This window comes from Penicillium hordei (genome assembly GCF_028827395.1).
Source record: "Penicillium hordei strain IBT 12815 chromosome Unknown utg000006l_segment0_segment0, whole genome shotgun sequence".
Lineage (NCBI taxonomy): Eukaryota > Fungi > Ascomycota > Eurotiomycetes > Eurotiales > Aspergillaceae > Penicillium > Penicillium hordei.
In genome coordinates this window covers 4,552,255-4,570,849 of record NW_026623147.1, presented here as the reverse complement: position 1 = coordinate 4,570,849, position 18,595 = coordinate 4,552,255, and the positions used below count along the sequence as shown (strand labels likewise).

The 18,595-nt window shown below is 45.2% G+C and overlaps 6 protein-coding genes across 6 annotated transcripts; 5 read left to right on the top strand and 1 right to left on the bottom strand.

Moving 5' to 3' along the window:
• Positions 1–1,519: 1,519 nt before the first annotated feature.
• On the top strand, positions 1,520–3,326 carry N7537_012317 (glycoside hydrolase family 72 protein; the record flags this gene model as incomplete). Its single annotated transcript, XM_056903371.1, has 5 exons — positions 1,520–1,594; positions 1,655–1,692; positions 1,744–1,769; positions 1,820–2,563; positions 2,620–3,326. The coding sequence occupies 5 exons, from the start codon at positions 1,520–1,522 to the stop codon at positions 3,324–3,326; spliced, it is 1,590 nt and encodes a 529-aa protein (XP_056748658.1).
• Positions 3,327–4,355: 1,029 nt separating this feature from the next.
• On the bottom strand, positions 4,356–4,613 carry N7537_012316 (uncharacterized protein; the record flags this gene model as incomplete). Its single annotated transcript, XM_056903370.1, has 1 exon — positions 4,356–4,613. The coding sequence occupies one exon, from the start codon at positions 4,611–4,613 to the stop codon at positions 4,356–4,358; it is 258 nt and encodes an 85-aa protein (XP_056748657.1).
• A 3,327-nt stretch (positions 4,614–7,940) lies between these two features.
• Positions 7,941–8,201, top strand: N7537_012315 (GroES-like protein; the record flags this gene model as incomplete). The annotated part of the gene is made up of 1 exon (XM_056903369.1): positions 7,941–8,201. One exon carries the CDS (start codon positions 7,941–7,943, stop codon positions 8,199–8,201), a length of 261 nt encoding a protein of 86 aa, XP_056748656.1.
• A 716-nt stretch (positions 8,202–8,917) lies between these two features.
• On the top strand, positions 8,918–9,890 carry N7537_012314 (alpha/beta hydrolase; the record flags this gene model as incomplete). Its single annotated transcript, XM_056903368.1, has 2 exons — positions 8,918–9,028; positions 9,099–9,890. 2 exons carry the CDS (start codon positions 8,918–8,920, stop codon positions 9,888–9,890), a joined length of 903 nt encoding a protein of 300 aa, XP_056748655.1.
• Positions 9,891–11,914: 2,024 nt separating this feature from the next.
• Positions 11,915–13,178, top strand: N7537_012313 (alpha/beta hydrolase; the record flags this gene model as incomplete). Its single annotated transcript, XM_056903367.1, has 6 exons — positions 11,915–11,947; positions 11,999–12,095; positions 12,146–12,444; positions 12,513–12,777; positions 12,835–12,985; positions 13,052–13,178. 6 exons carry the CDS (start codon positions 11,915–11,917, stop codon positions 13,176–13,178), a joined length of 972 nt encoding a protein of 323 aa, XP_056748654.1.
• Positions 13,179–15,342: 2,164 nt separating this feature from the next.
• On the top strand, positions 15,343–17,498 carry N7537_012312 (bZIP transcription factor; the record flags this gene model as incomplete). Its single annotated transcript, XM_056903366.1, has 5 exons — positions 15,343–15,411; positions 15,477–16,697; positions 16,757–16,847; positions 16,900–16,979; positions 17,283–17,498. The coding sequence occupies 5 exons, from the start codon at positions 15,343–15,345 to the stop codon at positions 17,496–17,498; spliced, it is 1,677 nt and encodes a 558-aa protein (XP_056748653.1).
• Between the last annotated feature and the right edge of the window lie 1,097 nt (positions 17,499–18,595).

The window sequence follows — 18,595 nt, the reverse complement described above, 5'->3', positions numbered from 1 at the left end:
TGGTAGGAGTTCTGTCGCTGACATAGGTGGTATTGTCATTGAACTAAGATGCATGTAAATTCTTTTTGTAAACCATGAGGCTGCTGGAATTGCCCAGAGATATTTATGATGAATGCAGGTATCACCTTTTTGGTCATCGGGTTCTCTACAAACGAAAAATCATGAATACTACTTGGGTCAATCTTAAAAGAAAGCTATAGTTACATATATTAGGCTACGACATGAGGTCCCCACAAAATCCATAGTCGTGTATAAAGTACCATGCTGTTAAGAGAATTCCACCCGACTATAATCTTTCTAGCAATTTTCACACATGGCCATCCACAAGGTGCAGTTATTGAAACATCGGGCAAAGTCTGACATTGTAAACTTACATAGAAGAACGGAGTCGATTATCGGAGCCGGACTAAATAATTGCAGGTATGACCGATGGAATATAGAATCGGAGAAAAGCCGACATGATCTACATGTAGATCATTTCTAGAATAAGTAGCCCGAAGTATATAGTTAGTTAGCGATTCCTAAAGATACTTCTATAGAGACATCGTCAGGTTGTAAGTCATTATTATGCTGTTATCTTTCATATTCATATGGAGTACTCCGTTCCATTCAAACCTTTGTCATAGTTAATTCTGCAAATGATAAAAAGAACAATGACATACATAAATACTTATGCAAAGGCATTATCAGTTGATCAACCATGTAGAGAAATCATCTCCGACGTGATCAAACGTGGGCAGTTTTCTTTGGTTATCTTCTCCTACCAAGCAATGCCGCAGACAGACTAGAACCTCAAATTGCCTAGCGCCAAATAAAATTAGATCTTTTCAACAGGAAAAAAAAGATTCGTGAAGGAGAAAAAAAAGCCAAGTGCCGGCGCTATTCGAAGTAGCCCCACCACCCACCGCGTCAGCCAGATATTCTGGATTTTTTTTTTCACTTCTGTTCGTTTGGGAATTATTCTTCTATTCTTACTGTATGACTTTTGATAGCTGCTTATTCTGACGAGGGACTGTAGAATTGTATATCTATATATTTGTGTAGGTCGACACAGAACTGCAGAATATGTAAAAGCCAAGTCAAGTTAACTGGGTGGGGTCCCGTTCATCTTTCTATTATTATTGGCTCGGACCACATGAACTGATTTGTTTTAGAGCCCTAATAATGCTTTATTCTTCAGGGAGAGGGACTTATCTCCGGCTTAAATTGACATGGCGCTAGTGGCCCAAACCTATTGAACAATGGCTTCCAGGCACTTGACCATATTAGTCCCGTTAGCTCGGCTGTACGCGTCCTTTTTGTAATTTCAGGCAAACAGAATTGGACTATCTGACACTATTAATATCACTATTAATGGATATGAAGTCCATGGACCCCCCATTTTTGACTTTATTTCCCTCATTTCGCTGTTCACTCGTTTGACTTCTCCCTCCGTGTCCTTTGAATCCAATTATCCCAACTATATACACTCGCTATAGTTCTTTGCGGTATCGCATTTGCAAAAAAACCAATCTTCACCATGAAGTTCTCCTTGGTGGCACTGGCAACCCTGGCTGGTGTTGCTGTTGCCGATTTGGATCCCATCGTCATCAAGGTACAGCCTCTATACATGTATAGAAATCATAATATATTCCAGTACTAAGTCTCGCAACAGGGCTCCAAGTTCTTCTATTCCAGCAATAACACTCAGTTGTAAGTCCAAATATGCCGATGTCTCTTGAATTCAGTGACTGACAAGAACAGCTTTATGCGTGGAGTTGCCTATCAAAGTAGGTCGTTCAGGGCATCAATTCAAAATCTCGACTAATCCTTTTCACAGAGGAAAGTACGAGTAGCAGTGGCTACACTGACCCTCTGGCCGATGCCACCGCGTGTGCGCGTGATGTTCCTATCATGGCGGAGCTGCGCACCAACGTCATCCGTACCTATGCCATCAATGCCTCTGCTGACCACTCGGCGTGTATGAAGCTCTTGTCTGCCGCCGGTATTTACGTAATCTCCGATTTGTCGGACCCCAATCAATCGATCGATCGAAGCGATCCTTCGTGGGAAACCGATCTCTTTGCCCGATACACCAGTGTTATCGATGAACTTGCCCAGTACAACAACACTATTGGTTTCTTTGCTGGAAATGAAGTCTCCAACACCGTTTCTACTTCCGACGCTAGCGCTTTCGTCAAGGCTGCTGTTCGTGATACCAAGAAGTATATCAAGAAGAAGGGCTACCGCTCTATGGGTGTTGGATATGCTACCGCCGATGTGTCCGCTATCCGTGCAGACATGGCCGACTACTTCAACTGTGGAGACTCCGATGACACAATTGACTTCTGGGGATACAATATTTACTCGTGGTGTGGTAATTCCACCTACGCTGAATCCAAATACCAGGCTCGCACCGAAGAGTTCGCTAACTATTCCGTCCCTGTCTTCTTCGCCGAGTACGGTTGCAACGAGGTCACGCCCCGCGAGTTCACCGAGGTGAAGGCCTTGTATGGCGATACTATGGCTGAAGTCTGGTCCGGTGGTATTGTGTATATGTATTTCCAGGAGGCCAACAACTACGGTAAGAAGACTGTTCCTTTCACACATATAGGCGAAGGTAACTGATTAGAGTCGCAGGTCTGGTTTCTGTCGTCGATAGCACTAGTGTCAGCACTATGGCCGACTTCAAATATTATTCTAGCGAGATCGCCAGCGCCAACCCTACTGGCGTCAACAAGGCCTCCTACACTCCCACCAACACTGCCCTGCGAAGCTGCCCTACCGTCGGATCTGGGTGGGCCGCCGAACCCTCCCCTCTGCCCCCTATCGCCGATATTGATCTGTGCGACTGCATGTATGATGCTTCCGCCTGCGTTGTCGCCGGATCCCTCTCCTCCACGAAGTACGCCAAGCTGTTCAGCACCGTCTGCGGCTACACCGACTGCAGCGGACTGACAGCCAATGCTACCACCGGCGAGTACGGTGCTTACAGCATGTGCACAACCAAGCAGCAACTTGCCTTTGCTCTGAACAAGTACTACGTTGAGCAGAACCGTGCTGCTGATGCTTGCAGCTTCGACGGATCTGCGACTGTCAAGGCTGTTACCAAGGCTACTGGCACTTGCTCTACGCAGATGAAGGAGGCAGGAACTGCAGGAACTGGAACCATTACTACCGAGAATACTGCCACCGGTGGCTCTAGCTCTGCTTCCTCAACGGCCACATCGACAACGTCTAGCAGCGGTGCCATCAGCTTACACTCCAGCTCATCTTTCGGCTCTTTCCAAGTGGCTGTTTACATTGCCACTGCACTCCTGGCGGGTGTTGGAATGATCACTCTGTAATTGAGTTGATCTTGGTTCATGTATATTCTTCGCATTTGGACCGCGCGTCTAGTTTCCCTTCTTATTGCGTCACTTTTGAACATAAGCCTTCAGCAAGGCATGGTACGACATAGCTAGTAAACGGCCCTGTGCGAAAATTTGCTTGATTAATATTATTTCTGAAAGAAGTGGATATTTTATCACTTTTCATCAATTTCCCTTGTTTCTATTCATACGTCATTCCCATCCTCAAATATGTTGCACAGCAACTCAATGTATTAATTTTGAGACTTCTAAGGCAGGGTGGAGGTGCTTCATTCTGACCGCTGCAACTATTATACCATCGACCATTCTATTCACGACGTCACAGGAGCAATCTGTCTCTTTCCTCTCATCCACTTTTTTCGCAGGTGACCTATCCTAAATTTCCTTGCACATAAACTCACTGACGAGCTGGTCAGATGAACTGCACTAAGATCATTCTGTAGAATTTTCTATTTCGATTGGTGGTTCGTGATCCGAGGTGATAGCTGGTGAAATATATCTTTGGATATCCGACATTTAGTAAAAGGGAAAGTAGCTTAAAGAAGCCTAAAGAGGATTCTTCATTACTATTTATGACCCATGAGATCCAATTGCTACATAGTTCTCCATAATTAACAATTATATCGATGTATACTCATGTAATCCTGTATCTTATCATTGATGGGTTATCATAATAGTGCACTACTGCACAGTCATGGACAGATTCATCCAACATATTATTTCATGTTGTAAACCGTGTCGCCAATGATCATCCATCTCTTCCAGTCCAGGATGGCAAAGCAGACCACCCAATCCCTTTGATCTCACTAACAGAAACATAATTTCTCTCTATTGTTATTTACCTCTCTCCTGTCACCCTCTAAGCATCCCAAAACAACGTATGAATCCGCTCACTGTTTCTTTTTTTTAACAGAATTAACGTCTGTTTTGTTTAGACATGTTAGGGAGCCATCGAGCCCAAAGCTAGTTGATAATCAAAGATTATGTATATTATTGCTGAAGTACTTATCTATATCCTCCAAATGAATCGCCCCTAGACTCTTGCCAGGTCATATCCTGTTGAACTCGGATGGCATTCAATGGTACCTCATCCTCAGACCCATCGTCGGCATGAGACACATCCAGATGTACTTTCGTTTTATTACGCGGCTCATTGGCTGGTCGTAGGGCAGAATTATCCAACTCATCACCCTTAGAACGGTCGACATCTGTCGTTCGTGTTTTATGGGTGCCAGACTGGCTGGAGAATTTGGATGAAACCATCACGAACAACGGACGCAGGTCGGCATGCAGGCGGAGATAATACCCGTTGAGGACTAACAATACACCAGGTGCAAGAATTTCCGAGTGTCCAGGCAATATCCGTTGGGTTGAACTCAAAAAGGGTAATGAAGCGATAGACACTGGTGAAGATAACGTTATATAGAAGAATCTAGTCAGACTACTGTCACAAACCAGTAGCGATATGTAGGAAAGGGGTACAGGATTGGGCGCAGCAGATCTCGCGAGTGTAAAGTGATGATGGGACAGGCTACAATGATGGAGATGCAGTTACCAATGATGGATTCTATTGGTTATGATGACTCACTAAAGGGGAAAGGAGAGAGCAGGGGACGATGGGAGATAGCAATCATGGAGGTCCTGCGGCATACAGGGTCACGTGCCATATCACGTGACCACTGGATCCAACATCAAGGAGCGCCAATTTGAGAACAAAAGGAGGGTGCCAAAAGAAAAAGGCTTATAGCCAATAAAAGGAATGACAGCTGGCCGAGCCTGGTAGTGGCCTTTCTCAAAATGGCCATGATGAAGACTACTGACAAAGAGGTACAGGTCAACATCGACCTTTAATCAGTTTTATAGCCCTCCCCCTGAGCTGTAGGGCCAAAAAGAGAAAAGAAAAGACCCCTACTATGACCACAAGATCAAACTGCTCTATGTGGAATGGAGTTTGGAACCCTGATGGACTTGAAATGAGATGAGGTCGCATCTGCGGGAGCAACTCTGCTGATCTCGCCCCAAACATACCTATATACCAACTCTGGGCATGTATTTACGTCCTCATTCACTGAATATTGACACAGCAAAAGGCGGTAGCTCGCGGGTTTTTCTTGGGCGTCCTAATTGCGGGCCGGCCCAAGATGATCCCTTCTTTTGCGCGATTTATTTGTATTCCGATTTTGCCGTAGGTATGAAACCGGATATGAAACAGAAAGGGGTGACAAGAAAAGGTGTGGCCTGTTCGAAGTGGTTGCCTTGATCGCGTCCTAGAATTTGCATAAGCCAGTGTAAGTATACGGGTATATATGACGGAACCTCGCCCTTATAAGAGTTGATAGACGAAGCCGTTCCTTCTTCCCCACCCCTTTTTTCCCCCGCATATTAGCCACGGCATCTTAACCTTAGTCGCTATTAGCATGTCTACTTACTGATGTTCTTAGATAGGTCTTTGTCGGCAGCAATAATAGTACAACTCCTATGACTCTACCCGCTACTAGTAAAATATCCAAGAGTTATAAGTACTTATGTTCATAATACAAATGTTTTCTATGCTAATAAATACTAGTGTAACCTTTGACACTCATATAACCTATGATCCCAGCCTACTTAGGGTGACCTACGATGGTTACTTTCCGACTACGGGCGACTTAACTTAGATTTGCGCCCAGTCATATTTTAAGGCTCTTAGTATTGAATGCCCTCTAGAAACGTGCCTGCTCAAAACAAGATATATCGATTATCTTAGGGGAATATTATCTTACGACTTTCACCCTAGAGACCTTACTCTAGACTTATAACTTTACTTATCATTAAGAGGCGACTACTAACGACTTTTACGTCCCTATCTTTGATTTATGGGCTGATAGAAACGCCTAACCAAAGTTGCTCCGACTATATACTAGGAATTTACTAGGAACAGCCGAGTTTTTCTTTAGATTATGATGAAGATTAAGCGTCCAGTTTCTCATCCGTGACTTCGTCCTACAGTATAAGCAACTTCCTGGTTACTTTGCGTACTCCTACCACCGTCCATCAGAACATCACGGTAATACCCACTTCGACCGCCGCTAGGGCATTGAAGTCCTATAGCAGTTCCTATACGATTTAGGAAAGTAATGACTGTCATTCTATTAGTCGTTCGCAGCAGGTCTCTACTATAGTAATATTATACTTTAATAACCTCGAAACCTCGAAGCGGGCTACGCCAACTTTTCTACCATAGGTACGAACCTATATATGCCTTATAGATGTAGCGCCTATACTATCAAGCTAGACGATACATGCTACGGCATTATAGATACCTACAATAGCACATTCACTATATCCCAATTAATATCCTAGAACATCGACATCAACAATAGCTACGACATTCTCGAAATGCTTTCAGGCAACTAGATATATATCCGCTTCCCTAGCAATATAAGTGCCCCTACCGTTTTAGGGGCCTGTACTAAATAGTCAATACGAACATTTTCCTACTATACCCTAGATTTTATAGCTCGAGACGACAGCTGCTATACGACTACCTACGTAACCTTGCCGCCATAGACCTGGAGCCCTATCAATACCAAAACAAATACCCGTGCCGGGGCCTTAAGCTCTGAATAGAGCTTCTCTTACTCAATTCCTATGACTCCCGTCCCGAGATTCAGCAATTACTCCCCTTCCTAATACTCGGACCTAACTCCACAGCCGTTCTAAAAGGGCATAGTATCAGGTTGCACGAATTTCTAGATGGCTGAGGGTAAGAGTCCCTTGAGATCTAGATATAAAATTTGACTTTACCTAATAATATCTCACAGCTAATGACTCTTATATCGACCTTACTTAGAGGTTAGGTATCCCAGTTGAAAGCATATACGCCTAGAGCCCAGCTTTAAAGGGTGACTGTTCCGGCCTATAGGAGATTTTCCTTATATTCCTTTCCCCAGAATCGTCACTAACATTTGGCGATAGTCAAGAGGGTAAGAATAATTGTATAAAGCGAGACGAAACCAGCATTTCTACCTCTCCCACTATAAATAGCAGTAGCACTTCTACCACTTAAAGTAACACTAGCGGATCCCCGGGTCCAACCCAGACTAGAATCCCTGATAACTACAACAAATGGGTGATACAGAAGGACAATAACTATTATCATGATCTAGCGGATCAAGTAGGAATTTCCCTAGATTATCTCTATAACATAAACCCCGTCCTTAACACGAAGAAGGGCGATGGTGTGATCGATTGAAGCTGGGGCGAGCAGCTTGGAATTATGAGATAAGCTGACCGATGTTCGCTAAGCTGCTACTCATGTATCCCCTCTGAAATAAGAAGAATCAATTCATACCTCTGAATTACAACAGTTACCGTCCCGGTATAGGACGGCGTGGTAGCCAATGTGGGTGGCGGCTGACGTCCAAAGTAGTTAACATTGGTGTGAATGCTTGTGTCTAGGAGCGGCGGTAGGATTTTACCGGATGTAGTGAGACGTAAGGATTTTCGACGTTGTGGATGGATGATGGTGTGTTGATTGATGTGCCGTGGGGCTAGGTGAGTGCCGAGCGGTAAAGCTGAGTAATCTTGAACATCCTGGTCACTGAGTTTATGTCTAAATCGTTGACCTTCTCATGGGACTGGCTAGGCTCGTCAGCCTATCATCGGACAAACGTGGAGAACTATCACCGAAACTTTGGAACCTTGTCCAGTCTTATAGATGAGGAAAAGCTAGTTCCAAACCTCACCAAACGTCTGAAGATGAACCTCGCTAGACTAAAGCAAGACCACCAGCTGCTGGAGTCTGGTACCACTGTTGGTAAACTTGCTTTAGGGCTGAACGAGCCGGGCGAAAGTGCTCCATTCACTTAAAGTTGATTGCAGCTGTTGAAGAAGGTTTCGCAGAGGACGATTGCTACCATCATATATGATTAGGTTCAAGATTTTGTTTGAGCTTCGCTAGAAATCAAATTGCTGGGCTGACCGAGCCCCAGTAAGACCTCGAAAAAATGCGCATGTATGCTACTTTACGTGCCAGAAATCTCCAGCAATCTGCTTGGCTTATAGAGAAATCGCGTGATTAATTATCTTATATCATTGTTGGGTAGTATAATTCAACCTCGTGTTGAGTAATCACCAGTTCCATATCCGAGGTACGTCATGCATTTAGAGTTTCCGACAAGACCATCTCCCACAGCACACGAAAATGACCGCCAGCTGGCCGGCATAATAAAAAGCTCAAATCCTAGACTTAGGCTGATTACTGAGCATCAGTAATCCGGTTATTCTAGTGCCATCAGAACCGACCGAGGCTCGTAGAAGAAAGCGGAAGGCAATGTTATTTTAGGGTATGTCCACGCGCGGACCTGGTGGTACAATATCGTCTCTGCTAATTTATCATCGCTCTCTAATAAATACTTTAGCCATTGCCGTTTCTCGACTAAACCCGAAATTGTTGCTCTACCTTTGTTTCATTGTTTGCTCGGGCGTGGGGATTTTCTTCCCGTCACCTGGATTTCTCGTATCTCAACATATGATATTCCTGCCGTGCATAGTACTCGCAGCGCAATCTCAATATCTCCGCAACAATGGTCCTCGCCCGTGAAAACATTGAGTTCGGAACTTGCGACGGCACTGTCCTCCGGGGCTGGTTCTATCCTCAAGCTGAAAAGTCGGCCTGCGTGATTATGACACACGGGGTACGCGATCCACAATAAGATACGATTTTTCCTAAGAAACTGGCTGATTTTGATCTTTTGCGGTCACTAGCTGGGTGGTGTCCGTCACTATTGGCTCCCTGATTTTGCGGATCGCTTTCAGCAAGCTGGGTATAATGTACTCCTCTATGATAATCGGAACTGGGGTGACAGCGATGGACTGCCGCGACAAGAATCAAACCCAACCCATCAACAAGCCGACTACTACGATGCATTCAATTTCGCATCAACTTTCCCCAGTGTGGATTATTCTCGCATAGTGTATTGGGGTACGAGTTTTTCGGGTGGAAATGTATTATACGCGGCCGCTGTGGACAAACGTATCAAAGCCGCCATAGTGCAGTGCCCTGCGGTTTCAGGAGAGACACGGTCCTTGGCCTTCAAAGACCGCATCCCAGCTATCCTGAAAGAACGCACTCATATCTCTGCAGGATCAGAGCCAGAAAGGGTTCCGCTTATTGCGGAAAACCTTGAAGCGGCTCAAGCAGGGACCACAAATGCCATGTTTCCGGGTGTCCATGCTTACGAGCAGGTGCGAGGTTCGTACGACTGCGGTGGACGCTGGGAAAATTCTCTTACGGTCCAGACGCAACTCAATATGCTTGCGTTCGAAGGGCAGGCTATGGTGCATCGTATCTCGCCAACTCCGCTCCTGATGGTTGTTCCGGGAAATGATATACTGGTCACTACGGCATCTCAACTGGCCACTTACGAAAAAGCTAGAGAGCCAAAGCAGCTTCTCCATATTGAGGATGCAGGGCATTTTGACATTTACGCCGGTGATTGGTTTGAAAAGAATATCAAAGGACAACTAGAATTCTTAGAGAGATGGGTTAGTCCTTGATACAGAGAAGCTGCGAAAAATCTGGATTTGTGTCATGAGGATTCATATGGAAGTAGCAATGATAATTGGAATTCCTGTGATTTAACCATGTTATTTTTAATGCGTATATTACACACCCATTTGGTTGAAATTCTACTTTCACTACGGTTTCACTCCAAAAGACATTTAGACAGCCCACCTAATCGTTTCTGATTATCTTTCTTGTTTGTTATGTTCGGGAATAATTTATCGCAGTATACCCGCAATATCTGGCTGCCTGGGAATAATACAGGAGAGCCTACTGTCAGCATTCCGCTCAGCTGGATCTCTCGTAACTGCCCTGCAGACCTCGCCGATGATGTGGATGAATTGAATTTATAGGAGGGCTGTCTGTACTTGGATACAACTTTACTCGCGCAATATATCTCTGAGGCTGTTGTTTCCCCAAAGCAAAATTGTTCCACAGAGAGAATAAGCATCAACTAGTAAGTAGATACAGTCGATCTTGGCACAACAGTGTCACAAATGGTCAGTTAACGCATCGAAAAGACACAAAGTACCTACTTTCCGACCGCGAGGCTTAGATTATGGACTCACCACCGTATTTCGCAAGCAAACAAGGTGGATCTGTTGTCTACAACATGGAGGAAGAGGAGCGAAAAGACTCATCCTTTGTATATACACAACAACAACTATTAAAGTCCATTCTTAGACTTTGAAGGTGGATTTTGGGAATAGATGGTTATAGCTTAGCCTAAGACAGCAATTCAACAGTTTATGTTTTTAATTTTATATACTTCATGTTTTCGACTACCTAATCTGTAAGTCATGAATTTTTGAAACTTACTAGAGGAACTATCAACCCATTAATATGTGCGATACCACCTTGACTTACAGTAGGAAGTTGATGACCTCTGTGGAAATCTAATTTAAATTACACCGTTTTAATTTATTAACAAAAGCCATGAAAGTAACATAGTTATTTGACCAAAGAAATAAAGTTGGCTTGCAGCTTCGGTATGCTATGGTTAATGCTATTGGCTAGTAAATCAGACTTGACAATCCAATCACCTCGGAGAAATCAGAAATGAATATTCTAGTGGAATGTGTCTTACTGCAGATACAGCTCTTCTCTTCACTAAATGTGCCGACAACATACTCCTATTTCACCTGACCTTTGTTTCCATTATTTGGTGTCCATTCGTTCCCTACCCTTGGATCTCACTGGCCTCACCTTGAATGTCAACAATAACCGCCCACCGTAACAGTTCCAGCCATGCGAGTGCCTATACGGAAATACAAATACCTAACCCTTCCAAATGCGAAAAAGAAACAAAGTAGAGAAACGTCCAGGTGTGAAAGAGGCACGCTTGGGAGTGTTCTTGGGCGGAGTAAACTGCAGTTCAGGAAGATTGATGTCCATCGTGGATTTGGAAGAATAGAGGTTCTCTTTACGCCGTCCAAATTGAAGCCGATGAAAATGAAAAGTGCGCCGAAGTTCGAGGTCTTGAAAACCTGAAGACTTCAGCGTGGCTTTGGACCCGCAAATGTATGTAGTGGGAGATTCTACATTAGTGGTTATCTTTCAGACGGCTATCATTTTATTGATTACATAAATATATGATCCCTGTTGAGATAGGTATGTTGTATTGAGTTTTGTTAACTATCTTGTTGGAGGGGCTCTTCATCTATTTATCCGTCTCTTGATGATCCCCACCTCATGTTTTGACCACCGTGATACTCAACACAAATTATTTTCGAATTCGAATAGCCCGTTCGAGATTCTTTTCGATTTCGAATAAAGAAAATCCTTATTCGAATCCACCTCTACTTCTTACCAATCAAGGACTAGTTTATTAATCATAATGATTTTTGATCACTGGCCTCGGCCCAGGAGAAAGTATAACGAGGTCTCGGGGGTTTTTGGGGCCAGCGGCTTAGTGACCACATTTTGCTTAAAGGCGTTGCTTTCTCGATTCAAAATCTGAATCTGGAACCGTAGAAATCTTCATAATCCAGAAAGAAACCCTCGGAATCCATGCGCAATGGAACCACCTCTTTCGCCGACATGGCTTCGCGTATGTGTTTCTAGTTCCCGTGCTGCCAAGTCTATTCTGATTGTCACACAGATTGAGCAAGCCATTGGCAAGAGGCCACAGTTCACCGGAGATGCACTGTCTATGAGACAGCAATATAAAGCATTTGCAGACCAAGCCAACAGTTCCTGTACGAAGTCCGCAAATCTCAGTGTTGGTAAGTGATGACATGTGAGACAGTTTTCGGTGGTGATTTCAGTACTGATGAAACGATAATACACACAGAAGATATAAGTATCTCGCCTCATCTGGCAGCTAGGGTGTATCACCCTGTTAAGTCGGAAGGAAGCCAGCCACTGCCCGTCGGCGTTTATTTTCACGGTGGTGGATGGTGCTGTGGTGACTTGGACACGGAAGACCCTTTCTGTCAACTCATTGCCGAACATTTGCCTTGTATCATTGTCTCAGTAGAGTATCGATTGGCACCTGAACACAAAAGCCCAACTCAGCTTGAAGACGCTCTTGAGGGCTGGAGCTGGGTAACTAAAATCCCCCTTTTGCTCTATAATCTATGAGGGCTTGTTTTAATCATGCTGATAAATATCAGGCGTTCAGAAATGCTTCGAAGCTGAACGGGGATAGCCAAAGATACTTCGTCGTTGGCCAAAGTGCTGGAGGCCACCTCGCTCTTGCTCTGGCAAACAAGCTTGTGAGCTTGGATCGCCAGGGTGAGGTCTGTGGTATAGCTGCTCTCGTACCAATTGTTGCTCATCCTGTGCATATTCCCACTGAGTATGTTGATAAGTATCGATCATTCAACGATTGCGCAAACGCACCGATGAATACAGCCCATGCTATGAACGAGTTCTTTGGTTTGTTCTTATTCTGCGAATTTTGTCGAGTTCGATGAAAACTGACCCACCGTACAGATTCAGTAGGAGCCAGCCCTCAGGACCCAGATTTCTTCATAATAAACTGCAGTTATTTGAACAGGTTTCCTGCAACCTATTTAGCCGTTTGTGATGTCGATCCGATTCGTGATGACGGTTTAATCATTCATGACGTTTTAAATAAGGCCGGGTAAGTCTTGGCCCCTCTGACCCCTACTCTGATAGTTGGCTTATAACTTATATGAGGCAACTATAGTGTTCCAACAAAGATCAACCATTATGCTGGACTACCGCACGTTTTCTGGGCGTTGGATTGTCCCGCGCCAAGTGGGAACTTTTTGGGTGATGTGCTCGATGGCATTAACTTTGCAATCAATGCGTAGGGTTTAGCCCATAGGGATAATATGGCTCAGGATAGTAGGGAGTTCATGGTTGGCGTCCTCTGGCTGCCTCTCAGTCAGGCATAATTTTCGTACCCTTAAAGCTCAGCCGCAGATTTAGTCACATACCTCCAAAAGATCTTAAAGTCGTAGTCCTTGCTAGAAATCGTTAATATTTAGTCAAAAATGAAATTGGGACTTTTTATCCGAACTAGTATGGATTTGTGCCAACGTCGCCGGGTTCGGCTGCCCCTTTGATCAGGGTTTGGTAAATCCCAATTCAATTTGGTGCTGACGGTTTTGCTAAACTGGCAACGCACTAGCGTCTGATGTTCCGGCTTAGCGGTTCCCGAGTAGTTTGACGGTACACCCTGATCAGTTGCCCTTGACCGCCTGCCAGCCTCGACCCTTCCAGTATCGGTTGTGACGGTTATGAGGAGGCTGTTTCTGGCTCCCTTTCCTTGATGTTTTCCGCTGGCGGCCCGGGCGTGCCCAGGTCCTTGTTGTGCACGTGACTCGGAGCTAGTATCGTTTTTGATCGCGTGTACTGTACGTAATCAGGACCGAATAGGATCGACCAATGAGGGGCCTCTCGTCTGTGTCACAGTTTGATTTCCTATCTAAGTTTTCGTGTGTGCAATTGGGTAGGCAGCTAGGAAATCTAGTTTGTCGATATGGTTGATCCCTACCCGTATCTCCCGATCCGCTAGCTGAATCTTGCTTGGATTTCTTGCGAATTGGCGGCATGGTGGTTGGCAGAAAATAGACTTACGCGCAGAGACGCGAAAAACAAAGCGGGTGGTCCATTTGGGTGGCCCACTCGCATTGGAATTACGCTACCGTAAATCCCCCTCCACAAAGTATTATTAAGGCCCGCAGGTGCTCTTAGACAGAGAATCGAGGTCACAGTTGATTACGTATTCGAATAGGACGATGAGTGATCACCCCAAGCCGAGGTACGATTTTTGACTTCATTGGATGACAAATATATCACCGTTAGTTAACTAGTTAGTTTCCTCCGTCCGATCCTCAATTGATTATTGATCAACACCTGCCTTTTCCGAAATAGGCCCACACACTACCTCCATATGCTTTTGCCACCGGCAACCAAACCATGGAAAAAGACGACTGTCACGATAAAGCGATCTTCAATGAGTCCAATAGCTCTTGTCGTCGTCGGGCTATATCGGGTTGATTTGCCAGGATTCCAGAAGTCCTCGACTAACTGCCGAGCTGCTCTGACTAAGCGCATTCCCGCAATATTGGTAACTATGTTTCCATCTGATCACTCTGCCTTTCGCAAGCGCTTCTGTCACATACTGTCGACCTGATGTGGCCTTCTCACCCGAATTCTCTTTCCAACATGTCCTGCAACGTGCTTTTTCCCTCTCGCTCTAGTATATTCCTTGTGCTTATATTACACCTGCGAGCCGGTCTATATTGTCTAGCTTCCTAGCATGTCTCTGCACTAACATTCTTGCCTAGACTGCGGTAAGCTTATCGGAAAACGCCCTCTAAAAGTACTCCGTTGCGCGAATTGCTGCCACTGCCCGGCGGACAGCTGCTGTTGCGATTATTTAAGCCTTAGAATCATATTCTATGCCGGCGAGGATTAGAACCAAAGTACTTTGCAGGTCTGAGGGGTTGAGAGTGAGCCACACGGCGAGCATGCTGTTAGACGAGATGCGCCGACTCCAGGACCTTGAAAAGGATACCGTAGATAGTTGGACTACGAACATGACAATCTGAGCTGTCCGCTAACTTTCTCGCTCCGATTTTCGTTTCAGGGCCATAGCGTGCGATAGCGCGCGACACCAGTACTAATTATAGCCAACTTCTTGTGTTAGGATTTTCCCTTCCCCTTCCGGTTTAGCTCCTAGTCAGTCCCACAATAGGAACGCGGTATACGTCCAGACTCTCACATTATTAGTGTAAGGCGGTACGTAGAAGCGGTGAATTTAATATTTAGTGCTTCTGGGCATTTTTCCTTCTGCTCCACTATCGTCGATCGTAGCCACTGCCGAAATGGGCTTAGTCTGGGAGTGATTATAAATCGCGTGTACTCGTTTGACTCTCGCGACGGCAACGCAACTCTCGCCACCATCAATTGCGGAGAGCACACTGGCATCCGCCTCGAGTAAACATGCGGCATTCCAGAAGAAGTACCATGGTCAGTGCGAATGTTCCGTCTACAGAACGGACATCGAAGCGCACTACAAATGTACCCGTTTCCGAGGTAGGTTTGAGAAGTGCTCAGACAGCATGTATACTCGTGGCCGGCGGGATTCTGAAAGATTATAGCACCGAAGAACACAATTACGACTGGCACAGCAAGCCTATCGCTACCGCAAGGAGACAGTAACCCAGTCTTTGAAGCATCAAGTTGAACGTCTGCAGTCACAGATTCAGAACCTACGTCAGACGTTCCAAGCATACAACCTTGAAATAGAAAGATCTGGCGTGCTATCCTTTGATTCGACTCTCGAAGGAAATCTGCAACAATTACGAAAGCAGTTTCTTGCAATTTCTGCCACTGCGAGACCAAGTAAAGAGGACGGCAGTGCCTTTCAAACGAATGAAATTCTGTCAACTATGACCCAAGTGAGGAAACATGGGGAGCACTCGCAGCAGATAGAAGATGACCTTGAGTCAGCCACATCAAGGCTAGTCAATCGTGGCCTCCATCTAGCTCATCCGAAGTCGTCTTCTAATAGGGCCGACCGCGAAGAAAACAACACACGAGGCAAAACATTAGCCCAAAATTATTCATCCTTACCAACACCTGCCCTGGAAACTGTCAATCATTCAGAGCCACTGCCATGCGCTGTAGATGACAGTGCACTCAATATTCCGTGCCCCTCGTATCTCCTTTCTTCTTCCACTTCCCCCTTCCGCGAGACTTCTTTCGAACGCCGGTTGCATCGAGCCTGTTTGAACAATGGATATCACTTGTTGGTAGATCCAACTACCGATCCGGACAATATAAATAGGGTGTTCAGGCTCCCATTGACTCTGTCAACCCGAGATTCCATGATTCAACAGATGAAAGGTCTTCTTGAAGGTGGCTTAGATGAAGCCCCAGAGATATGGGAAATGCCTTTCTTCTTACTAGGGGGTGCGGGGACTCATTATCCTCGAAGGGATCACACAGGAAGACCTATCCTTCCTCCGAATGCCTTGCCGGTGAGTCAATTTATCGGTGCTTTTGTGCATCAAACAATAGAGCCACAACCCTTCCACAGCGACCATGACCTTCTGGCCGACCTTGGCCTCGATGGTGAGTGGCTTGATTCATATGACGTGGAAGGCTTTCTTAAGGAAAAGGGAATCTTCTTGAGTGCGGATACTACATTCTGCAGAGTTCCGGCACGCGCATTCTCAATGGAGCTCCGGCCTTCTGATATAGTAGGTGCCAATGCTCTACATGTCATGGAAATGGATGAATCAGTCCAGGGACATATGTATCCTCATAATGTAGATCGTATTGAACTACAGTCGAGAGGATGGAGATCAGACGTACAGGTATGTTTTTTTATTTTACCACCATTCACTAAGGTATGGACGACTGACTCATGTTGAAGTTCTCACCGGCACAGGATGTAGATCTACTTCGAAATTATTATTCCGATCCAAACGGGTCTTGGGTCCTAGATGTGGGATTATTCATTGATCGTATGCCCTCAGTGAAGCCAATTTGTCTGCTATTACCTACTGACAAGAACAGATCTCATTCAGTCTGGTATTTGCCTCGGTCGCTGCCCTGCGTTTCGCCGAGAAGACGTCGAGCATACATTCCGCCTGGCAGTGTGTAGAAACTTCTTGGATCCTTCGATGTGATGTATTCATATTCACGGAATTGAGCCTGTGCTTGTAGGCGCAGTTCAAGGCTGCTGCATGCCAACCGTTCTCCGGCTAGTTTGTGCTGACAGTTATTTCGGACCATTTATATCTGTATATTGTTTGTTACCAATGCTTTCCGCATGAGAACTGGTGGTACTTGGAATGGGGTTGTGACAGTTTGACGTTAGCCTAAGAAATTCATGACTCATTATATAATATTCTACCAAACACGACGTGTGATGACAACTGTACTAACTAATATAAAAGTTGCGAAAGTACCTACCGTTTGAAAATATAGTCCCTATGGTCAGGATGCGCATAAGTCTTAGTTACCGCTCTGCCATCACGATAGTCATCCAGCAGGTTGTTGACTTTCACCGCGTCAAGTCCCTCCATAACTTTGAGATCCAGTGGCTTCAGCTGGCCGTTATCGATCCCGCCTGGCAGCTCCGTCCAGAACTTGGCAGCCAGTTCTTGGTGTAGATCACTAGCTCCGAGAACTTGGTTCTTCTTGAAACTAGCGGTCTTTGTAGCTGTAATTGTAAGGTCAGCTTCTCCACGTACTAGTGTTGCTAAAAATCCTTTTACTATGGCTAATAGAAGCGAGAGTGCTAGCTACTGGCTGACACCCCCCGAGTAAGCACTACTAACCGTGTCAACGGCGTATAATAATCCATTGCTAACAATCGCACAGATCTGATCTTCTATATCTACTGCTTCCCGATCTATGATATTGGTAGTACCGAAGGCGTGGATTCATTGCCCCCCGTCGCTACGGACATTGGTTGCTATGATAATCTTCCCAAAGCTTACGAGATAAGAGAATTGAAGTGCAAATTTCCCGCTGTTGGAGCCTCCTCTAATATTGACAATTGCTTTATTGGCGTAGTCCACACCCTGGCCCAGGAACTTTGGTGGTAAATTCAATCCCGACTAACTGAATAGGGTGAATGAAACTTGCAATAGCATTGACAGGGAATGTCGCTGCCTGGTCAAAGCTAGTGTGGCTTGGTATGGTAGCAGCAATTTTACGTTAAGGATGCAGAAGTCCTGCAAGCCAGCTTAGCTAGGGGAACCCGACAAGATATTGGACTACCCAACAATGCTATCTCTAACAGAGAACCTTTGGACGTCTGGTCCAATCTTCTCGACAATACCGCTGATGTCGTTTGCTAGGATTGCGTGAGGCAAGTAATTCTCCATAGGTAGACCTCGATCCCGACCCTACCGGGGACTAGGATTTAGAAAAAATGTCAATTATTTTGACAACTCTTGTGCGTGGCATACCTTTTGGTCATGAGGGTTAAATATGGGCTGTTAGATTGTCTTTTACGCAAGTAAATGCATCGACAGATCATGCTTCCGGCTGTGATGGTTCTTATAAGTACTTAATTCCGTTTTGGCTCAGCGATCGGTCGCCTGTCTAGCACCATATATCAATTTCACCTTGTCTTTACAGAATGACTTTCCACCGAAAATGTTGGGTATCACTAAGTTAATTAGACCTTTGACCTCGGCCAAGCACCAAGTTGATCGCTCATCTTCGTAGTAAACCTTATTCCATCGTGAACAGCTACTTC